Source organism: Ictalurus furcatus, chromosome 22 (assembly GCF_023375685.1).
Source record: "Ictalurus furcatus strain D&B chromosome 22, Billie_1.0, whole genome shotgun sequence".
NCBI lineage: Eukaryota > Metazoa > Chordata > Actinopteri > Siluriformes > Ictaluridae > Ictalurus > Ictalurus furcatus.
The window spans coordinates 19456115-19475302 of NC_071276.1; the positions used below are offsets into that span (position 1 = coordinate 19456115).

The following is a 19188-nucleotide window of genomic DNA, read 5'->3' on the forward strand; positions in this document are numbered from 1 at the left end:
TTTTTATTCATGGTTGATCCTGATCTCCACCACTGCAATACCATAAAAAAATTTAAATAAATAAAATCCTAGCTAGGTTATGAGCGAAATATGGACAATCAAGTATGTGAACCTTCAAGAAAAGTTGTGTGAATAGGAAATGGACTACCTTCATTATGTGACGACCGTTTCACATTACTTTCCTCCGAATGTCCCTAATCAACGTGACGATTTTGTGAAAATGAATGTAAACCCGATCCCCGGATCGATCCTGAGTTCGGGTTACTGTGAGCATGGAGTTTCGCGTGTTCTTCCCGTGCCTGTATAGGGTTCCAGCTCATGTAAGGTTTGCTGGTTTTTCTCCCACCTCCCAAAAATAAGCCGGTCTGTGCTATGCGCTCGACTGCCGTTCCATCCAGTGTTCCTGGGATAGGCTCCGGATTCACCGCCACCCTGACCAGGATAACAAGGTTACTGTAGACGAGTGAATGAATGGCTGTATAACTCATTTTATCAGTTGATTTTATTTTGATAAATGTTTTATTATTAATTTTCTGTCCTGAGGGTCATGGTAGCTTAGTGGTTAACATGTTTGCCTCACACCTCCAGAGTTGGGGGTTCGAATCCCGCCTCCACCCTGTGAGCGCGGCGTTTGCGTGTTCTTCCCGCACTTCATGGGTTTCCTCCCTCAGTCCAAAATTCATGCATTGTAGGCTGATTGACATCTCTAAATTGTCTGTCGTCTGAGTGTGTGCAATTGTGCCCTGGGATGGGTTGGCACCCTGTCCAGGGTGTCACGCGCCTCGTGCCCCCAGTCCCCTGGCATGATAGGCTCCAGGCGCTCCGTGACCCTGTGTAGGATGAGCAGTACTGAAAATCAGATGGATTTTCTAAACTACCTTGTCATATGATGATCCTGAACTATTTTTTCTACATTTTTCACAGTTAAATCTGTGTAAAAACACATGTAATGAAGTTTACTTTAATTCTGTAAGTAGTGTACTTGTACAGTACATGTAGAAAGTACTGTAGGGGGCTTCACTCGTCTCTTTCTAAAAACATATTCGTTTATTCTTAAGGAAGACGATGATTTCCTTGTTTATATAGCCTTGTTGGATGGATGAGTCCTGTTATTTAAGTCAGACAGTCTTCTTAATAAAGTTGTCTTCCAAAAATACCCTTTTATTCACTTTTTTAAACTATCAGAATGTGTTTTAACACGTTGGGCAGCTTGTATTATATTAATACTATTATTTTATAATTAATAATAATTATTTGTGGTCCAAAAAGCTGCACTGTGGCCCTTTTTTTATTTTTTTTTTAAGTAATTAAAATTCTGACGCCATTTTTAACGTCCATCTTTGCTCCTGCTTGACATAATCCAGGCGGTTGAATTCAAAATGACTCCTTGTTGGTATTCAAGTACACTACTTAGGGTGCACCAGACGTTATTTCATACCCTGCATCGTACACTTGTGTAGGAAGCAGGAAGCCATTTTGAGACCCGGCCAGCGAAAAGCCATTGAGATTACTTCCGTGATGTACACCAATCGTATTCAGCGAGGGGCGAGATTAACCAGGCAGCGTGCCTTACTATTGGTTGATGCAAACGTCTGTCACGCGTTTCCCCCGAAACCTGAATAACGGCGAAGGAAAGGGATATTTCTCATCTCCGCTTGTTTTTGTTGTTTTTTAAAAAAAATATATATATATACTAAAGGATAAGAGAAGAAGAGAGAAATCTAAACATATCTACTGGATTGTTGTAAGTCTTTCGCTTTTAAAAAAATAACCTTTGTATTTGTTGTACAGGTATTTAAAAAAAAGAAGAAGAGGAAAATACGTGAAAATGTCGTGTTATGGTCATAGGATGAGAGGCGCAAATGGTCACGAGACCATCCTGTGATGCCAAGTAGAGGATTAAATAAGAGGGGAAAGAGTGTACAGCTATATGGATAAATATATATATGTAGTGTATATATGAGCTACAGAAGTTAGGCATTATTAAATATTAAATGACGGATCAGATTTCCATGAATAGAGAGAGTACAGGTGTCACCAAGGCCGTGTATGGAGCTCCTATAATGCATAGGGGTGCCAAAACTATTACCAAAAAAAACAAAAACATTATTCCTAGCATTTTACCCAACAGTGGAACGTGTATTAACTTTTATTGACCTATTGAATACATTTTTAAAGCGTTTATGTATGTATGTATGTATGTATTTATTTATTTATTTATATTTGTGCAAGTTTGGATTGATATAGATTATAAATATAGACCGCACACATATATAAAGTATAACCTGGTCCAGAAAAAGCAAAAAAAAAAAAAAAAGCCATTAAAAATAATTGTGATATGAATTATGATTTAAAATGTTCACGCTACGATAATCTAGTCTTAAAAATATCACAATATTAATCCACAGTATAAAAACAGGTGGTGAAATGAAAGGGGATATTTATTTACGAAATTGCGTAAAGTATCTTTACATCCTTATTGTGTGTATATATATATATATATATATATATATATATATATATATATATATATATATATATATATATATAAAGAAACCAGAAGGAGTCCAAAAAGATCAAATCCCTGAAGTGTTTTTTTAAGGAAATGGCTCTTCCGTACAGTCTCGTACGCTGGAAAAGCCTCCTAGCTGTAAACGAACGCAAAATTGTTATCGCCAAAAAGTGACTCAAAACAACTTCCACTTCTTCAGATGCGTGTAAATCTATCACGTGAGACCTTTAAAACGAAATTAGGCGCGTTTCAAGGTCCCGCCGGTTCTCTGACGCAGCACCACAGCGTTGGGTTACGGTACTCCTGAGATTTCCACCTGCCGCCGGTTGTGACGTTGTAATCGCTCTGTTGTTTCGATTCCAGGCCAGTAGCGTTGTTGAAGATGATCCACAGTTTGTTCCTGGTGAACTCCACGGGAGACATCTTCCTGGAGAAGCACTGGAAGAGCGTGGTGAGCCGCTCGGTGTGCGATTACTTTTTCGAGGCGCAGGAGCGAGCCAGCGAGCCGGAGAACGTTCCGCCGGTGATCCCGACGCCGCACCACTACCTCATCAACGTGCTCCGGCATCGCATCTACTTCGTGGCTGTGATCCAGAGCGAGGTTCCTCCTCTGTTCGTCATCGAGTTCCTGCATCGTGTCGTCGACACTTTTCAGGTTTGTGTGTGTGTGGTTTCATCTAATGAATTTTTTCGCCTAGGGTTTCCAGAAATGTATTCTCTGCGTTTTTCTCACCCGAATTCTTGAGGAATTCTCCTGAGATGCTTTTTAAACAGTATTAAAGGAGTTCCCGCCTGCGCCGGACTCTTAAAGACGGCCACCGAGTGTACAGACGTTATTGGAAGGATGTTAATGTTAGATCAGATAGACTGTTGTACCGCTATTTGATTCCAAGATGGAAAGGAAACATCACCGCTCAGGTGACTCAGTGTAGAGAGTCGAGCTGTCGTGATTGCAGCCGTGATAACGAACGAACCCGATCCCCAGGACTATTTCGGCGTGTGCTCCGAGGCGGCCGTCAAAGACAACGTGGTGGTGGTGTACGAGCTGCTGGAGGAGATGCTGGATAACGGCTTCCCCCTGGCCACCGAGTCCAACATCCTGAAAGAGCTGATTAAACCTCCGACCATCCTGCGCACCGTCGTCAACACCATCACAGGTAACCGCCATGACTCTATAACGGCAGCTCTGACGTTAGCGCAGGTTTACGTCAGCGTTTACGTCAAACGTTATCGTTTCTATAGTGACGGCACATTCACACGCCGGACGCTCCACGTAGATTTAAAACACGCGTAGTTGTTGATACGGTGACGTTTTCTGTAAGGAGACATTTGTGTCACATTTATGGAAGGAGTCTCCAGTGTCAGCATTTGTGTAACCGTCAGAGGTAAAGCTGGAACTTTTTCCGACATCTTCAGGGCTGAGAAGTTTACGCCTTTTTTTTTTATGGTTTCTATCTGACAAGCTGCGATTTATTTATTTGTTTATTTATTTATTTATAGCAAAAAAATTTAAATAAACGCACTATTCAGGAGGAGCGTGCAATTTTTCAGGTTTTCCGCAGATTCGGGTCGAGACGTTCAGTCAAAGCCCTCTTCGATTCACGTGCGTCGAACACGAGTACGGCTGAAAGGTCTCGTTTACCAACAGACATCGCCGCGAAAGAGCGTGAAACCATTACGTGCCATTGCGATTTCGCCGATTTAAAAATAAATAAATAAATAAAAAACTCCGGCACTTGCATCGCAAATTTTGCAAAACGACGCAGCAGAATCGAGCTTTTATGGCCGCAGCGATCACAAACACGGACGGAAGCGAGAACCACGACATTAAACGTCATCACAAACGGTTTAAATGTAAAAGTTTACAATGAACCACTTACACGTCTTGTTGCTGACCCGTACTTAAATCTTGATCTAGATTTTTCCTTATTTTTTTAAACAGGAAGCACTAATGTTGGAGAGCAGCTCCCCACAGGTCAGCTCTCGGTGGTGCCATGGAGACGCACCGGGGTCAAATACACCAACAACGAGGCTTACTTCGATGTGGTGGAGGAGATCGACGCCATCATCGACAAGTCAGGTACACGACCTCGTCACGACCTCGTCACACTCGAGCGTGTTCTGTGCGAACGCTGTGTTTATACATCGGGCCAGGACGCAAAATAACAAAGACCATCTTTAACCATGACCGTTAAAGATTCACTAACAGGGTTATTGTTAAAAACGAGGTGTTATTAATACCCAGTGGTGCGAAAGTAATAAATGTGACTTCACCTTTGCGTGAAAAATGTCTTATTAGTTGTTTATTAGTTTTAATAGTGCGTAATTAGCGTCAATAGTGCGTAGTTAGCGTCAATAGTGCGTTGTTAGCGTCACTAGTGCGTTGTTAGCGTCACTAGTGCGTAGTTAGCGTCATTAGTGCGTTGTTAGCGTCATTAGTGCGTAGTTAGCGTCAATAGTGCGTTGTTAGCGTCATTAGTGCGTTGTTAGCGTCATTAGTGTGTAGTTAGCGTCAATAGTGCGTAGTTAGCGTCGTTAGTGCGTTGTTAGCGTCATTAGTGCGTAGTTAGCGTCACTAGTGCGTTGTTAGCGTCAATAGTGCGTTGTTAGCGTCATTAGTGCGTAGTTAGCGTCACTAGTGCGTAGTTAGCGTCACTAGTGCGTTGTTAGCGTCACTAGTGCGTAGTTAGCGTCATTAGTGCGTAGTTAGCGTCACTAGTGCGTTGTTAGCGTCATTAGTGCGTAGTTAGCGTCAATAGTGCGTTGTTAGCGTCACTAGTGCGTTGTTAGCGTCACTAGTGCGTTGTTAGCGTCAATAGTGCGTTGTTAGCGTCAATAGTGCGTTATTAGCATCAATAATAACGTCTCGGTGCTCAGTGCTCGCAGAAGTGAAGTGAAATCTTCCTCACACACAACAGTTTGTTTGTGCTCTCGCGTCACTCGCCAATACCTTTGTGCTGTTATCATTATTGTTATTATTATTAGTAGTAGTAGTAGTAGTAGTAGTTGTTGAGTGTCTTCTCCTCCGTTCTTCAGGTTCCACGATCACGGCAGAGATTCAGGGTGTTATTGATGCGTGTGTGAAGCTGACGGGAATGCCGGATCTCACGCTGTCGTTTATGGTGAGTCCGATCGCACGATTAATTTCGCACACAGCCAAGTGGCTAAACGATATCTCACTATATCTGAATGTATCTGACTCTAGTTCCAGATGTTAGCGATAACACATGGGCGGGGCTAGCGTCGTAAAAAGATTGAGCGAAGTAGTTTGAAGGCTACCATTAGGACTTGATGGCCAGTGGTGTGTGTGTGTGTATGTGTGTGTGTGTTTTCCCCCGTGAGTGTGAAGCATATTCGTTCCTCTTTGCGGTCCCTGAGCCGAGCGATGAGACTACAAACCCGAAGTGTTTCATTTCCCCAGAACACGACTACGCCGGTGTTTTAGTTATCGAACTTTGTAAAATAGACGGCGTTATTTGTGACCATTGAAAGGTTGTAAGCTTTTCTATAACAGAACGCTACGTTTTTAATTATTTAAAGGTTTATCTGGTTATTTCATCCCTCGCTCTCTCTCTCTCTCTCTCTCTCTCTCTCTCTTTCAGAATCCCCGGCTGTTGGACGATGTGAGTTTCCACCCGTGTGTCCGCTTTAAACGTTGGGAGGCCGAGCGAATTCTGTCCTTCATCCCTCCGGACGGAAACTTCCGGCTGCTCTCCTACCACGTCAGCTCTCAGAAGTGAGAGAAACTTCTTCCCTTTCTTTTTTCAGATCCGTTTTCAGATGGGTTTTTTTTTTTTTTCTTCTTCTTTCAGCTCTTTGCCTCCTCACACAAGGGATTTACGGCACAAATTTTTGGATGAATAAGAACACAAAGTTTAGAGCAGGAAAGATTTTAAATGAACCCTTGAGGGTCCCTCCAGGGGTTCGCGATTGCGGATAGTGTGCGCTTTTTCCAAATTACCGAGACGAGTCACGTGACGTCATCGCGTGCTACAGCTTGTTTACACTACAAAAATTGGCAAAGAAAATTTATATTAATTATATTAATTTTAAAAAATATTGTTTTTGTAGCATTGTTATAAAAAAAAAAAAACATTACACGATTAATCACATGGGTGTAATCGGTGACCTCTGAGCGTTAAGGTATCACACTGTATCATCAATTTTGATGGCTTTAAATCTCTCTCTCTCTCTCTCTCTCTCTCTCCCCCTCTCCCTCTCTCTCCTCAGTCTGGTGGCCATCCCGGTGTACGTCAAGCACAACATCTCGTTCCGCGAGGGCAGCTCTCAGGGCCGCTTCGACCTGACGCTCGGCCCCAAACAGACCATGGGGAAGGCCGTGGAGTCGGTGCTGGTGAGCAGTCAGCTCCCGCGCAGCGTCCTCAACGCCAGCCTCAACCCTTCACAGGGCACCTACACCTTCGACCCCGTCACCAAGGTACCAGCGTACCTAACGCGAGCCGGGCCGGGCCAGCCACCGCGCATTAGTTAGCTTGCTCAAACTACCACGGTATATCTCCTGCTAGATACGGCAGGTGCGTTCAAACGGGAACGTGCTAGCTAACGACGCTGGCGTTTATACAGTCGTAAACATCAGCGTTCTTTCTCTGATCTGTTGGTAAATTACTCAGAAATGACTCCGTACGACAAGAATTATGCCGTCATTACACCTCGCGTATATCCGACGTCCTGCCATATGGAGAAATTCCGAAATGGTAAGTATTGTTTACGTCTTAGCTGGCTGACGTTATCACCGGATTGTCTTTTGGTAAATTAACCAGCTGCTTAATGTTGTTAAACATGTTGTAGTTAGATCGTGTAGCGTTCGGTGCTTAGCAACACATCAAAGTGTTGACGATGTCACGCGATGAACCTAATCTCCCAAAATCAGAATGCGCCTCAGTCAATTTGGGCTCGTTGGAATATTAGGCCACGCCCAGTTTCGGGTTAGGTCAGCATTATTTAACTGGTGTTTTGTTTGTTTTATTTAAAGTTTGCTTGCCACCACTTGCCCTGGGACTATACGAATGAAATATTGTGCGTTTGTGCAGCTCTTGACGTGGGACGTGGGGAAGATCAACCCACAGAAGCTGCCCAGTCTGAAGGGCACCATGTGTCTGCAGGCCGGAGCCTCCAAACCAGACGAGAACCCGACCATCAACATCCAGTTTAAGATCCAGCAGATGGCCATCTCGGGTACGACTGACTATCAGATGTTCATGCACACTCGTGTGTCTCGTACGATTTGGATTCGGGCCGGTGCGGTCACACGGAACGTTCTCCGTATTCACAGTCGGGTCACGTCGCCGCTTACGTCCATTTCCTTCGGCCCCCGTTCGGAATATTAAGTGAGTTCGTAGTTCACGTCTCCGAGGTTACATGTTTCATGAGTACAGATGACCCAAGCAGGGTTTTCGATTAAATCTAACATTTTATTTATTAAAGAATGACGCATCATACGTTTTATCCGTTTTAATGCTGCGGAACGTCCGAGAAACAGGTCGTTTCCTGTTCTCGCTTACGTTATAGCAGCTGTAATCACTCGTTTCCTCACCGGCCTGCGTTTTATTCTCTCGCTTTAGACAAAAGTTGGGAGAGAGAAAAAAAACGCAGCTTACCGAGAAACCACAAAAAACTTGCGTAAAATCCTCTTCCATAAATGTTAAATAAGCATGTTACTATAGAAACGATAACACCCGCCAGGTTATAGAAAACGAATCGACAGTCATCTGACCAGTCAGAATCACGATATTGGTGATTTTGCAACGCTGTGATTTGACCACTAGGTGGTGCACTCGTCCTCCTCGTCGTCTCGGCTCCGTTGGCGTTCCGAACGCCGGGTCTTCGCAGGTCGTCTGGGTTCACGTGCAGACATAGCTTCCGCGTGTCGCATCCCGGCACCATGGTAACGTATTATACAGTACAGACTCTCAGTGACACTTTGTTCTCTTTCCTCTTTTGTCCCAAAGGCCTGAAGGTAAATCGGTTGGACATGTACGGCGAGAAATACAAACCGTTCAAAGGCATCAAGTACATGACCAAGGCGGGGAAATTCCAGGTGCGGACCTAGAGACTGACCTCTCCAGCTTCCAGACGACAGCAAACGCACGGCGGGACGTTACAGTGTGTGTGTGTGTGTGTGTGTGTGTGTGTGTGTGTGTGTGTGTGTGTGTGTGTGTGTGGGGCGGAATCAGCAGGGGCTTGGAAACGAAGAATATGAGCACAGGGTTGATTTTAAGTAGGAGCATATTTTTCAGGATTTAAAGGAATGCTTTGGCGGAAAATGCTGATAATGCTAACGTCATTCCTATACGTGCATCATAGCAGCGTTAGCATTCCTCAGGTAAAAGTTTTCCTCTAAACATAGCAACTGTTTTCTCGTGTGGATGATGAAGGAAATATGCAAGTCGTGTCTGTGTGTGTGTGTGTGTGTGTGTGTGTGTGTGTGTGTGTGTGTATACAGTCTGAAGAACACACTGATCTTCCTAGCGTGTCGTTTAGCCTTACATAGCTTTAATTACAAGGTTCATTAGAAATCCGACAAAATTCGCTCCGTCCTCGGACTTCCTAGGAATTATCGTCTTAAAGACGTCCCGCTCCTCTTTTATCGCCTCTTCGTCAGTTTATTTATTATATATGTCGTGGAATTGTCTGTTCTTATTTATTTATAAGCTAGAATTATTGAGATACAACAAGGAAACGTATATGAAAACGAGAACACGGTTTAAAATTTAGGGAAACAAAATAGTACTTGATGGATATCTTGTGCATGTGACCGTAACCCTACGCTCCTATTGGTCACGCACTTAGCGCTCCGTTTTACTCACGGCTTCACCGCTGAAACACTACCGTTACCAAGCCAACATCGGTGCTGTATCCTGACCCACGTTATCCCCCAACATACAGCTCCCAAACACATCTGGACAGATTCGACACACACACACACACACACACACACACATGCATATTAGATCCAGAATGTGTGTCTGAGGGGAAATTCTATAACCACTGTTTCACTGATTGGTGAATGTCCAATCTAAGTTCAGGACCAATTAAATACACTGATGTTTGTTTGTCACTGGATATTGTTGTTGTTGTTGTTGTTTTGTTTGCCGTGTTTGTTTCTCCTTTTCCTGGTTTTACAATGATTTGCGAAAATAATAAAAACATGTTAAAAAGTCTGAACTTCCACAAAACAAAACAGAACATGTCATTGCTATGTGCTTTAAATAAACAAGAACTCCCAGCGCAGCCGGGTCGAGGTTGTTGTTCCCCCCCCCCAGGATCTGGACTTCCATAAGACTGCTGAGTGATGAGTTCCCCCAAAGCTCTGACTCTTCATAGGCCGTGGACTCTCCGTAAATTCCCATTTGTACGTAAGCAAGGACGAGCCGTCGGTTCTGACCCGCGACGAATCAAAACAAGTTCCGAGTCTCGGCAAGCGCTGACTCTTTATATGGTCCTATAAACGGTGAACACACAAGCTCTGAATATTCATCATTTCTCCCTCTATACAAGTTTTATCCTTTAAACTCTGACTCTATATAAAGTCTGACTCGATAAGCGTTTACTCCTCGCAAGCTCTGACTCTTTCTGCAAACTCTGATTTTCCATAAGCTCTGACTCATTTAAGAGCCTGACTCGACATAAGTTCAGACTCCAAGCTCTGACTCTCCACAAGCGCTGACTCTACATGAGCCCTGACTCTGTAAACTGAGTCTTTATAAGTTCTGACTGTCTACAAACGCTGACTCTACATGAGCCCTGACTCTGTAAACTGAGTCTTTATAAGTTCTGACTTTCCACAAGCTGTGACTCTACATGAGCCCTGACTCTGAAAACTGAGTCTTCATAAATTCTGACTCATGAGCCCTGACTCTGTAAACTGAGTCTTTATAAGTTCTGACTCTCCACAAACGCTGATTCTACATGAGCCCTGACTCTGTAAACTGAGTCTATAAGTTCTGACTCTCTACAAGTGCTGACTCTACATGAGCCCTGACTCTGTAAACTGAGTCTATAAGTTCTGACTCTCTACAAGTGCTGACTCTACATGAGCCCTGACTCTGTAAACAGAGTCTGATTAAGTACTGACTCTCTACAAACGCTGACTCTATATGAGCCCTGACTCTGTAAACTGAGTCTTTATAAGTTCTGACTCTCCACAAGCGCTGACTCTACATGAGCCCTGACTCTGTAAACTGAGTCTTCATAAATTCTGACTCTACATGAGCCCTGACTCTGTAAACTGAGTCTTCATAAATTCTGACTCTACATGAGCCCTGACTCTGTAAACTGAGTCTTCATAAATTCTGACTCTACATGAGCCCTGACTCTGTAAACTGAGTCTTTATACGTTCTGACTCTCCACAAGCTGTGACTCTACATGAACCCTGACTCTGTAAATAGTCTTTATAAGTTCTGACTCTCCACAAGCGCTGACTCTACATGAGCCCTGACTCTGTAAACAGAGTCTGATTAAGTACTGACTCTCTACAAACGCTGACTCTATATGAGCCCTGACTCTGTAAACTGAGTCTTTATAAGTTCTGACTCTCCACAAGCGCTGACTCTACATGAGCCCTGACTCTGTAAACTGAGTCTTCATAAATTCTGACTCTACATGAGCCCTGACTCTGTAAACTGAGTCTTCATAAATTCTGACTCTACATGAGCCCTGACTCTGTAAACTGAGTCTTTATACGTTCTGACTCTCCACAAGCTGTGACTCTACATGAACCCTGACTCTGTAAATAGTCTTTATAAGTTCTGACTCTCCACAAGCGCTGACTCTACACGAGCCCTGACTCTGTAAACTGAGTCTTTATAAGTTCTGACTCTCCACAAGCGCTGACTCCGCATCATTCCTCACCCGCCGTAAACTCTATCGGCTCTGACTCTCTCTCTAGTCTTCGACTCCTCGGAAAATTGGACTCTTCATACATTCAAAACAGGACCAAATAAGCTCAGCTTCAACATATCCTCTGACTCACCACCCTAAAGCTCCCATTCTCGATCATTTCTAGCTCTCGATACAGACGACTCGCCTTAAAACTGACTTAATCCAGCCCCAACTCCACATAAATACCAACTTATAAGTTCTCCACGAGCTCCTAACCTCATAAACCCCATGACTCTCCACAGGTTTTCACTGCATAAGCCTGGGCTCTCCAAACTCTCCACAAGCTCGGACTCTGGATATCCTCTGACGCTCTAGAAGCTCTGAATGTTACCTTTTCTCCATTTTGCCCTAGGACCAAATTCTAGTCTCATTTAAATCAGTTTTTTGTTTCCTGAATGCACTCGTTGGCATTTCTCAGTAAAGTTTTGTTTATTCTCTTTCTTTATTTCAACAGGGAATTTGTACCTGAGGCTGCAGCTCTATATTACTTGGCAGAATGACAATTACTGCAACCTGCTGCTTTCAGACCATTTATCTTGCCGCGGAATCTTTCCGTGCTCATCTCTACGTACATCTTAACCAGACAAGCAGTTTGATTAGACGTAATTAGACATGTATTTATTTTTCTAAAGAAGGTAACACGTGGGCGTTTCGTCTGTTTGATCGTCATTAACCCATCGTAACGGTCAGAATAAGTAACACGTGACAGATTTAAGACATCGCATTCATATAAAACGCAAACAGATAACAGCTATGAGGCGCAAACAAAAAGGCTGTATTCGTTTTATTATAAACGTTTCGATAGTAAATAATTATATAACGCTTCACATCTGCGTCTTGGGCACAGAATGATACGTTTCCGAGAAGATTTCCGTGGATTTTATTTGTTATATTTGTATAGTATTATAGTATTTATGCCATCATGACACAGCAGGGTTTTAAAACCTGTGTTTGTTTGTTTATTTATTTATTTATTTATTTATGGCTGTGTAGGCGTGTCTAAAATCCTAACATCTCACCACTCCTGCACATTTTAACCCCCTCTGCTCCCATAAAACTCCACTCCACACTTTCCTTCAGCCCCACAGCCCCAGCCCTTCCTCCTCCTCCTCCTCTTTTTTTTTTTTTTTAAAAAACTCTAAGAGCAATGGACACTAAAGGAGGGGGCTCAGATGGACAGAAACCTTTTTTTTTTCTTCCCTCCATGTGATTTTTAGTCTTGAATGAATTTGCACTGTCACGTTTTTGGCCAGCAGCTCATCACTGCTATGCATTCTTCTTGACTCAGCTTCTTTATTTCTCATGCTTCTTTAATCTCCTGTAGAAACTTTATTTTTTAGTTTTTCTTTTACTTCAAGAATTTAGAGAATTAAAAAAGAAAAGAAAAGGAAAGAAAAATAAGCTAAGCATATGCAAATGCAAACAGGACTCCTTGGTGAGTACACTTTCTATTTTCCTGTTGCCCTTTTGATGTGTCTTTAAGCACATGGGGAGTGTGTGTGTGTGTGTGTGTGTATTCCTACTAGGGAAAGTGATTAACTCATCACTGCTGCAATTAGTCCAATACACATCGATTGCTGATTATCTGATCTTAACTCTCCTGTCCTGAGTCCTGTATACCTTTTTATTTGTTTGTTTGTTTGTTTGGTTGTTTGTTTGTTTTTGCAGTATTTGTTTTGCTGATCGATGCGCGAGCTGCTTATTCTTCTTCTTCTTTTTTTTTTTTTTTTTTTTTTGAAATCTTTCTTTCCTCTCCCAGGTTTGTGTTGTTATTTACTGACTGTTTGCTGGTGTGAGTTGTGACACGTTCTGACCATCTACACACGCAAACTGCGGGGTGCTTTATCCCGGAGCGTGTCGCGTTCTTCACCTTGTCGCGTGCTTGATAAACATTAGAGGAACGCCAGCTTTAATTGCAGTTGCGTAAACGGTTAACACTTTGTGGGCACGTGGGGTATCAAATAAATAAATAAATAAATAAATAAATAAATAAATCATAGCTAAACGCATTCCTTAGCTTCATTATATGCTGTTCGCATATACGCGCGAGACCTGAAATCCATTTGTTCGCCACACTTATTGGTTTTATATCTTACAACATGGCTGTAAGCGCGCGACCGTTGGTGACGTCCTCTTTTTTGTTTTTTTAACATCACATCCTGCATAGTAAAATAGTGTGTGCGGTTTGGGATGTGCCCCCCCCCCCGGCATTTAACTCGTCGGGAAGGGGGGGGGGGGGTGTTGCATGTGATACTTTCTCTCTCTCTTTCTCTCGCTCTCTCTCTCTCTCTCTCTCTCTCTCTTTTTTTAACAAGCCACGTGCTCCGAGTCGTAACGCGTGCATTTCAAGGTGCATCTCATTCAGGTTTGCTGCATTTATTTTTTATTATTATTATTATTATTATTATTATTATTATTATTATTATTGTTGTTGTTGTTGTTGTTGTTATTATTATTATTAACACAGACAGCATGAAGGAAATACTTCCTGCTCATTGTTGTTATTTGTTTGCCATGTTGTTGTTTGCTCGGTTTTCGCGCACGAGTTAGAGTTGGTAAGAGTCCCAGCCTGTGGAGGTCGTCCATGTGTAGGCTGTGTGTGGATATTTGTACTAAAATAATAGTAAATAAATACAGATAGTTTGTTTGTTGATCAGAATGCAGCAACTTACAGCTGACTGCAAAGTGTAAGGATTTCACGAGAACTGTGTAAGCTGCATGAAGTTACATTTGAGAAACTTTCAGTCGAGGCTTCGTGGTAGTGTGTGTGTGTGTGTGTGAGAGAGAGAGAGAGAGAGAGAGAGAATGAATATCAAATATCAAAAAATTGCAACTAGGTTTTTCTTTTAAAGTAACACCAACATGTGTACCAGTGGAAAATGTATAAATGGACTCTCTGCAATGATTTCTTGCTAGCTATAGGCTACAGCTACTCCAGTGCAGGTGATTTAAATTCATCTGTAGTGATGGTGCGGTTTATCCATCCATCCATCCATCCATTTTCCGTACTGCTTATCCTACACAGGGTCGCAGGGAACCTGGAGCCTATCCCAGGGAACTCGGGGCACAGTGTAGGGGGCACAATGTAGGGGACACCCTTGGACGGGGTACCAACCCATCACAGGGCACAATCACACACACATTCACACGCTACGGACAATTTGGACACGCCAGTCAGCCTACACCGCATATCTGGACTGTGGGAGGAAACCGGAGAACCCGGAGGAACTGCTTTGTAACTGCTTTTGTACACACCTTAAACTGCATGTGATGTAAAACATAGCCACTATATAAATATCACTTTATATATATATATATATATATATATATATATATATATATATATATATATATATATATACCGTTTATAAACTCTGTAAGTCAACTGATATAACCGTATCATTGCACTTGCTTAGTCTTAAAGAGAGGCCATGCTGACTCACACGTGCTCCTAATGCTTTGTAAACAAACCGTAACCTTTATATAGCCGACATTACGGTTTATAAAGCCTGCAAGGATGCACAGGCGATAATAAAACCCACGTGATATGACGTGGCCATAATATCACGTGGGTTTATTTATCACTACACACAGTTTCCAAATGTAGAGTTTAGACTCCGTTATTAATGATCATTAATGTTCATTGGTTGCCAGATTGGGTGAATTTATTGCTGTTAGGTTTACTAAAAATTTACGTAGATTCGCAAAACGTGACCTGGATTAGTCTGTAGGTTCCGTTCAGTTTATAATAAAAAAGAGACATTTAAAAAAAATAATAATATTCGTATTCGCTATAGGTGAAATCTAGTGCTTCCAATCTGGCAACCCAACTCACATGGTTTCCTGAGTGAAATAGTTATACTACTACACCATACTGAAAAATAAACCTTTAATGGAAGTGGTTCTGATGGATTATTATTATTATTATTATTATTATTATTATTATTATTATTATTATTATTATTATCTAAATCTGTGTTGTTTATCTTTAGTTATTTATTTATTTCAAGTGACATACATATTTCTTTTTCACACAGCATTGCTCAGATCATAAGGGCATGCATAACACGGAGAAATGAAACGCAACTTCACACGACACCCCCCCCCCCCCACACACACTCTTTTTATTCTTTTTATATTACACGTGGCAAATATATGTCCACGTGGAAAATGCACGAGAACGGACTCGTGTAAAGTGCACTAGGGTATGAACTAGGTCTAAAACAGCAGGATATGTAGTGCACTATATGTCCAGTAGGGATGCGCGTGAATTACTCCACACCAGCGGGGTGGGTGTAAAATTAAACCCTTTGTAGTGCACTACATGTCCAATTAGAATCGAGCCACGAGTTTTCTTCTCTTCTTTTCTTTTCTTTTTCGGTCCTTGAAGAACAGAGGTCGTTGTTTACTACCAAATAAATAAATAGATAAATAAATAAATAGTTGAATAAAATGCAGGCGCGAGTATGAGGTCTGCGTTATTATCGCGGGCGCGAGTCCAAGACTGGAACGTGCGGGACGGCAGACAAAGGAACGCGCGCGCGTTGGTTCCGCGCGTGGGCAGACGCGCCATTGCGAATGCGCGGTTTGTCACACGTCTCACGGAGTACAGGCGCGTGATGAGGGTGTGAGCTGGGTGTGGTGTGTGTGTGTGTGTGCCGCTGCCCAGTTTTGCTGATGAATCAGGAACCGTCGCGGCTCTACAGACCTCCCTGAAGTTCCGTTCTTTAGACTTGTGCGCGCGCGTACACCACCACCTCCTCCACTTCCACCAGCACACATGCACGCGCTTATGCACTGCACGGATATGAACCCCCGTGAGCTCCAAACTTAGCACTCAGCTTTGTGTCTGTGAAACGGTAATGACTAAATAATAACTAACACCTAGCAGTGTTCTTTACAACAGGCACTCTGTAAATAAGCATGGATAACGGAAAAGACTCCTGGTGCTCCTCAGACCCCAGTTCGAGTACCATAAATGTACATTATGGGTGAGACGGGGATTACAAATTTTGTACAAATCTTGTAATTTTTTCTACCGGTGACATTAACTCGCATAGCTAGTTCACATTTTTCACAATAAGATAAGTGTAAAAACGAGGTGGACATGGATCACGGCTGTCTTCACACCGGAGAACAGCGGGGTACCGCGCGGTGGGGGTGGGACTTCAGGTCCAGACATTCTAGACCATTTCTGGGAACAAGTTCGGGAAAATAAATGTTCCGATGTAGAATCAAAAATCAGCCCGATGCCATAGGAGAACCTTGAAGTTACGCAAAGAACCTTTTACTCTCAAGTTCCTTAGAGGACCGTCTATTCACCGGTGCTTTAAAGAACCCCAAAACGGTTCTTCAAAGCAGTGCCACAAGGGAAAAAAAAAAACCAAAACACCTTAGTAAGCGCTTTAAGGAACCAAAGAAGGTTCTCAACAGTGATGCCAATCAAGAGACCCACAAAGAACCTTCCTTATACAATAGGGTCAAGGGATGATACCGTGAAGAACCGACACACTGCTCTGAAGAGCCTACCGTATAATGAACCCTAAAGAACTTCTTTAAAAGAACCATATAGCTCAACTCAAGAACCCTGTACGATGAAAAATGATTCTTGACAAGAAGAAAGTTCTCAAACCATTGAAGAACCTTTTATTTTTAAGAGTGGACGGGTGTAATGATCAGGTGTCCACAAACGTGTATATACGGTATATATATGTATATATAGACACCTTTTATGGGCATCAGTACAGTGCTGTTCCTGCTAAAATAAAATAAAAAAAATGATATGTTTTAAGCAGTAATTACATCATAACGAGACCTCGTTACGATTCCATTTCATCGAAACGATCCAGACGTGAAATGAGCACCTCCTTTAGGTTGTACCTTACGTTTAATTGGCTACCGGCTGCTATAATGAGAAACAGGATTAACCAATCAGGATCATGCATTTTTTCCCCCCATGTTTCCGGAGTACATCGAGGTGATGCTCGACCTATTATTTCTCCACAGATTGTAGTTTTCGATGGGCGTAAAAATAAATAAAATCTTAGCCACTGAGGGACTTTGACGATTTGTTTATTTTATCCTTGCCTTGTGTACAAAAATCGACGACCTCTACATGTCCCTACAAGCGCACCGAAATGACTTCCTGGATTCTCACGAACGGTTATGAGCCTTATCCTGGCTTAATTGCAGTTCCTCGGACTGACGTTTCTTCAGTTCCCCGCTCACAACCTGCAGTCAGTTCTCGTTTACTGTTTGACGCGCAAGAAAATCAGAAAAGAAAAATGTACGACCGTGGTTTCGTCTTCCGATTCCGTCTACGACCTCGCATTAAATGCGTGTAGAGACGCTCTGAAGATGGGAGTGGAGATCGTACGGTGATTAGCAGAACAGTAGCGGTCACTACACATTCACAAGGAACAAACTACAAGCGTCGTGAGGGACTTGTGACTTGCTAGCGTGAACGCAGGGTTAGCTGTCGAGGATGATTTATTTGACTGTCATTTTTTTTTAAACACTGTTTACTCTTTTCTCTTGTGCTGCAGTCCATCGCTGGCCGGAGGAGCGCTGAAGTGAAATGGCTCCTGTGAAGCTGCCGAGGTTAGACCGGACCGTCGCGTTGCCGTACGGAGAGACGATCGCCGTCTCCTACATCCGCTCGACGCCTGTCTATACAGGTGAATGAGAATGAGCATCAGGTTTCTCTCACGGTAGCAGTAACATCTGTCCCGGCTCTGCTGCTTTCCTTCCCTCTTTCCCTCATTCTCTAAACCCCCTCAGACTTACCCCCCTCACCACTGACCGTATGGACTCCTCCGTGCTGTGGTGACCTTTTGAATTCCTTGTACACCACCGACCACCAGTCCCAGGCTGGAGAACAGAAGATTTCCCAGCATGCACAAGCCTCAGAACGGGCTCGCCCCCCCGGCACCAGACGTATACGAATTCTCCCTGGACGAGGAGGACGCCAAAGTATTCCAGAGACCCGGGGGAGCGAGCTTGGTGTCTCCTCTGAGCCAGTACATCCAAACCGAACACCAGCATGCGGGACTCTTCTCCATGCCCCAGCATCCTGTGAGGAAGAAGAGGAAAAGGTGTGGCATATGTGGGCCCTGCATGCGCACGGAGAACTGCGGCACCTGCCACAGCTGCATCAACAGGAAGGTCGCACATCAGATCTGTAAACTCAGGAAGTGTGAAGAACTCAAGAAGAGGAGGGTCACCTGGCAGGTAAGAGGCTGAAGTAACAAGTTAGATGACACCGACACACACAGCTCAGTCTCAGCGAAGGAGGCGTGTCCAATATGACTTGGTGTAACTGAGTGTTTCTCGGTACAGATCGGACCAATCGTAATCCAACATGCAGATTATTAGATCTCAACAACATAGTAGAAAGACGCTTTCGGCTATCTGCACGCTACGATAGCTAGCTAACCTAGCTAACGTTCTATTAGCCTGTTAAGTTCTAGACTTATATTTTTGACAGGTTTGGCTACGTTTATATAAAGGGTGAAAAAAAATCGGTTTAAGAATTTAAACGGAAGAAAATGTCGAAAGAAAACGTAAACATGCCTAACTTTTTGCATGTAAATTTAGTCATGTGTACTATAGCTAATTTACAGCAGTGAGACCACGTCGGTTATGAAAATTGCTGAGAAATGTTTTTGTTTTTTCTATAGTAGTTTCTATAGTGTTTTAACAAGCTCCAGTTCTTAAATTGTTAATTATTCGTCAGGACAAAATGTCTTAAAGTGCACCTATTATGGTTTTGAAA

General features: G+C 42.9%; 1 protein-coding gene across 1 annotated transcript; it reads left to right on the forward strand.

Moving 5' to 3' along the window:
* The first annotated feature begins 987 nt into the window (after nt 1–987).
* On the forward strand, nt 988–9763 carry ap3m2 (adaptor related protein complex 3 subunit mu 2). Its single transcript, XM_053653898.1, has 9 exons — nt 988–1744; nt 2876–3167; nt 3498–3669; nt 4455–4592; nt 5549–5634; nt 6115–6248; nt 6743–6950; nt 7564–7708; nt 8482–9763. Exons 2-9 carry the CDS (start codon nt 2895–2897, stop codon nt 8580–8582), a joined length of 1257 nt encoding a protein of 418 aa, XP_053509873.1. The 5' UTR covers nt 988–1744; nt 2876–2894; the 3' UTR covers nt 8583–9763.
* Nucleotides 9764–19188: the final 9425 nt, after the last annotated feature.

What these genes read in the sequence shown, in the direction of transcription:
- ap3m2 (XM_053653898.1), top strand. Translation starts at nt 2,895, where the DNA reads ATGATCCACAGTTTGTTCCTGGTGAACTCCACGGGAGACATCTTCCTG. An exon ending in CGTCGTCAACACCATCACAG is followed by an intron (nt 3,670 to 4,454) that starts GTAACCGCCATG and finishes TTTTTTAAACAG; the next exon opens with GAAGCACTAATGTTGGAGAG. An exon ending in ATCTCACGCTGTCGTTTATG is followed by an intron (nt 5,635 to 6,114) that starts GTGAGTCCGATC and finishes TCTCTCTTTCAG; the next exon opens with AATCCCCGGCTGTTGGACGA.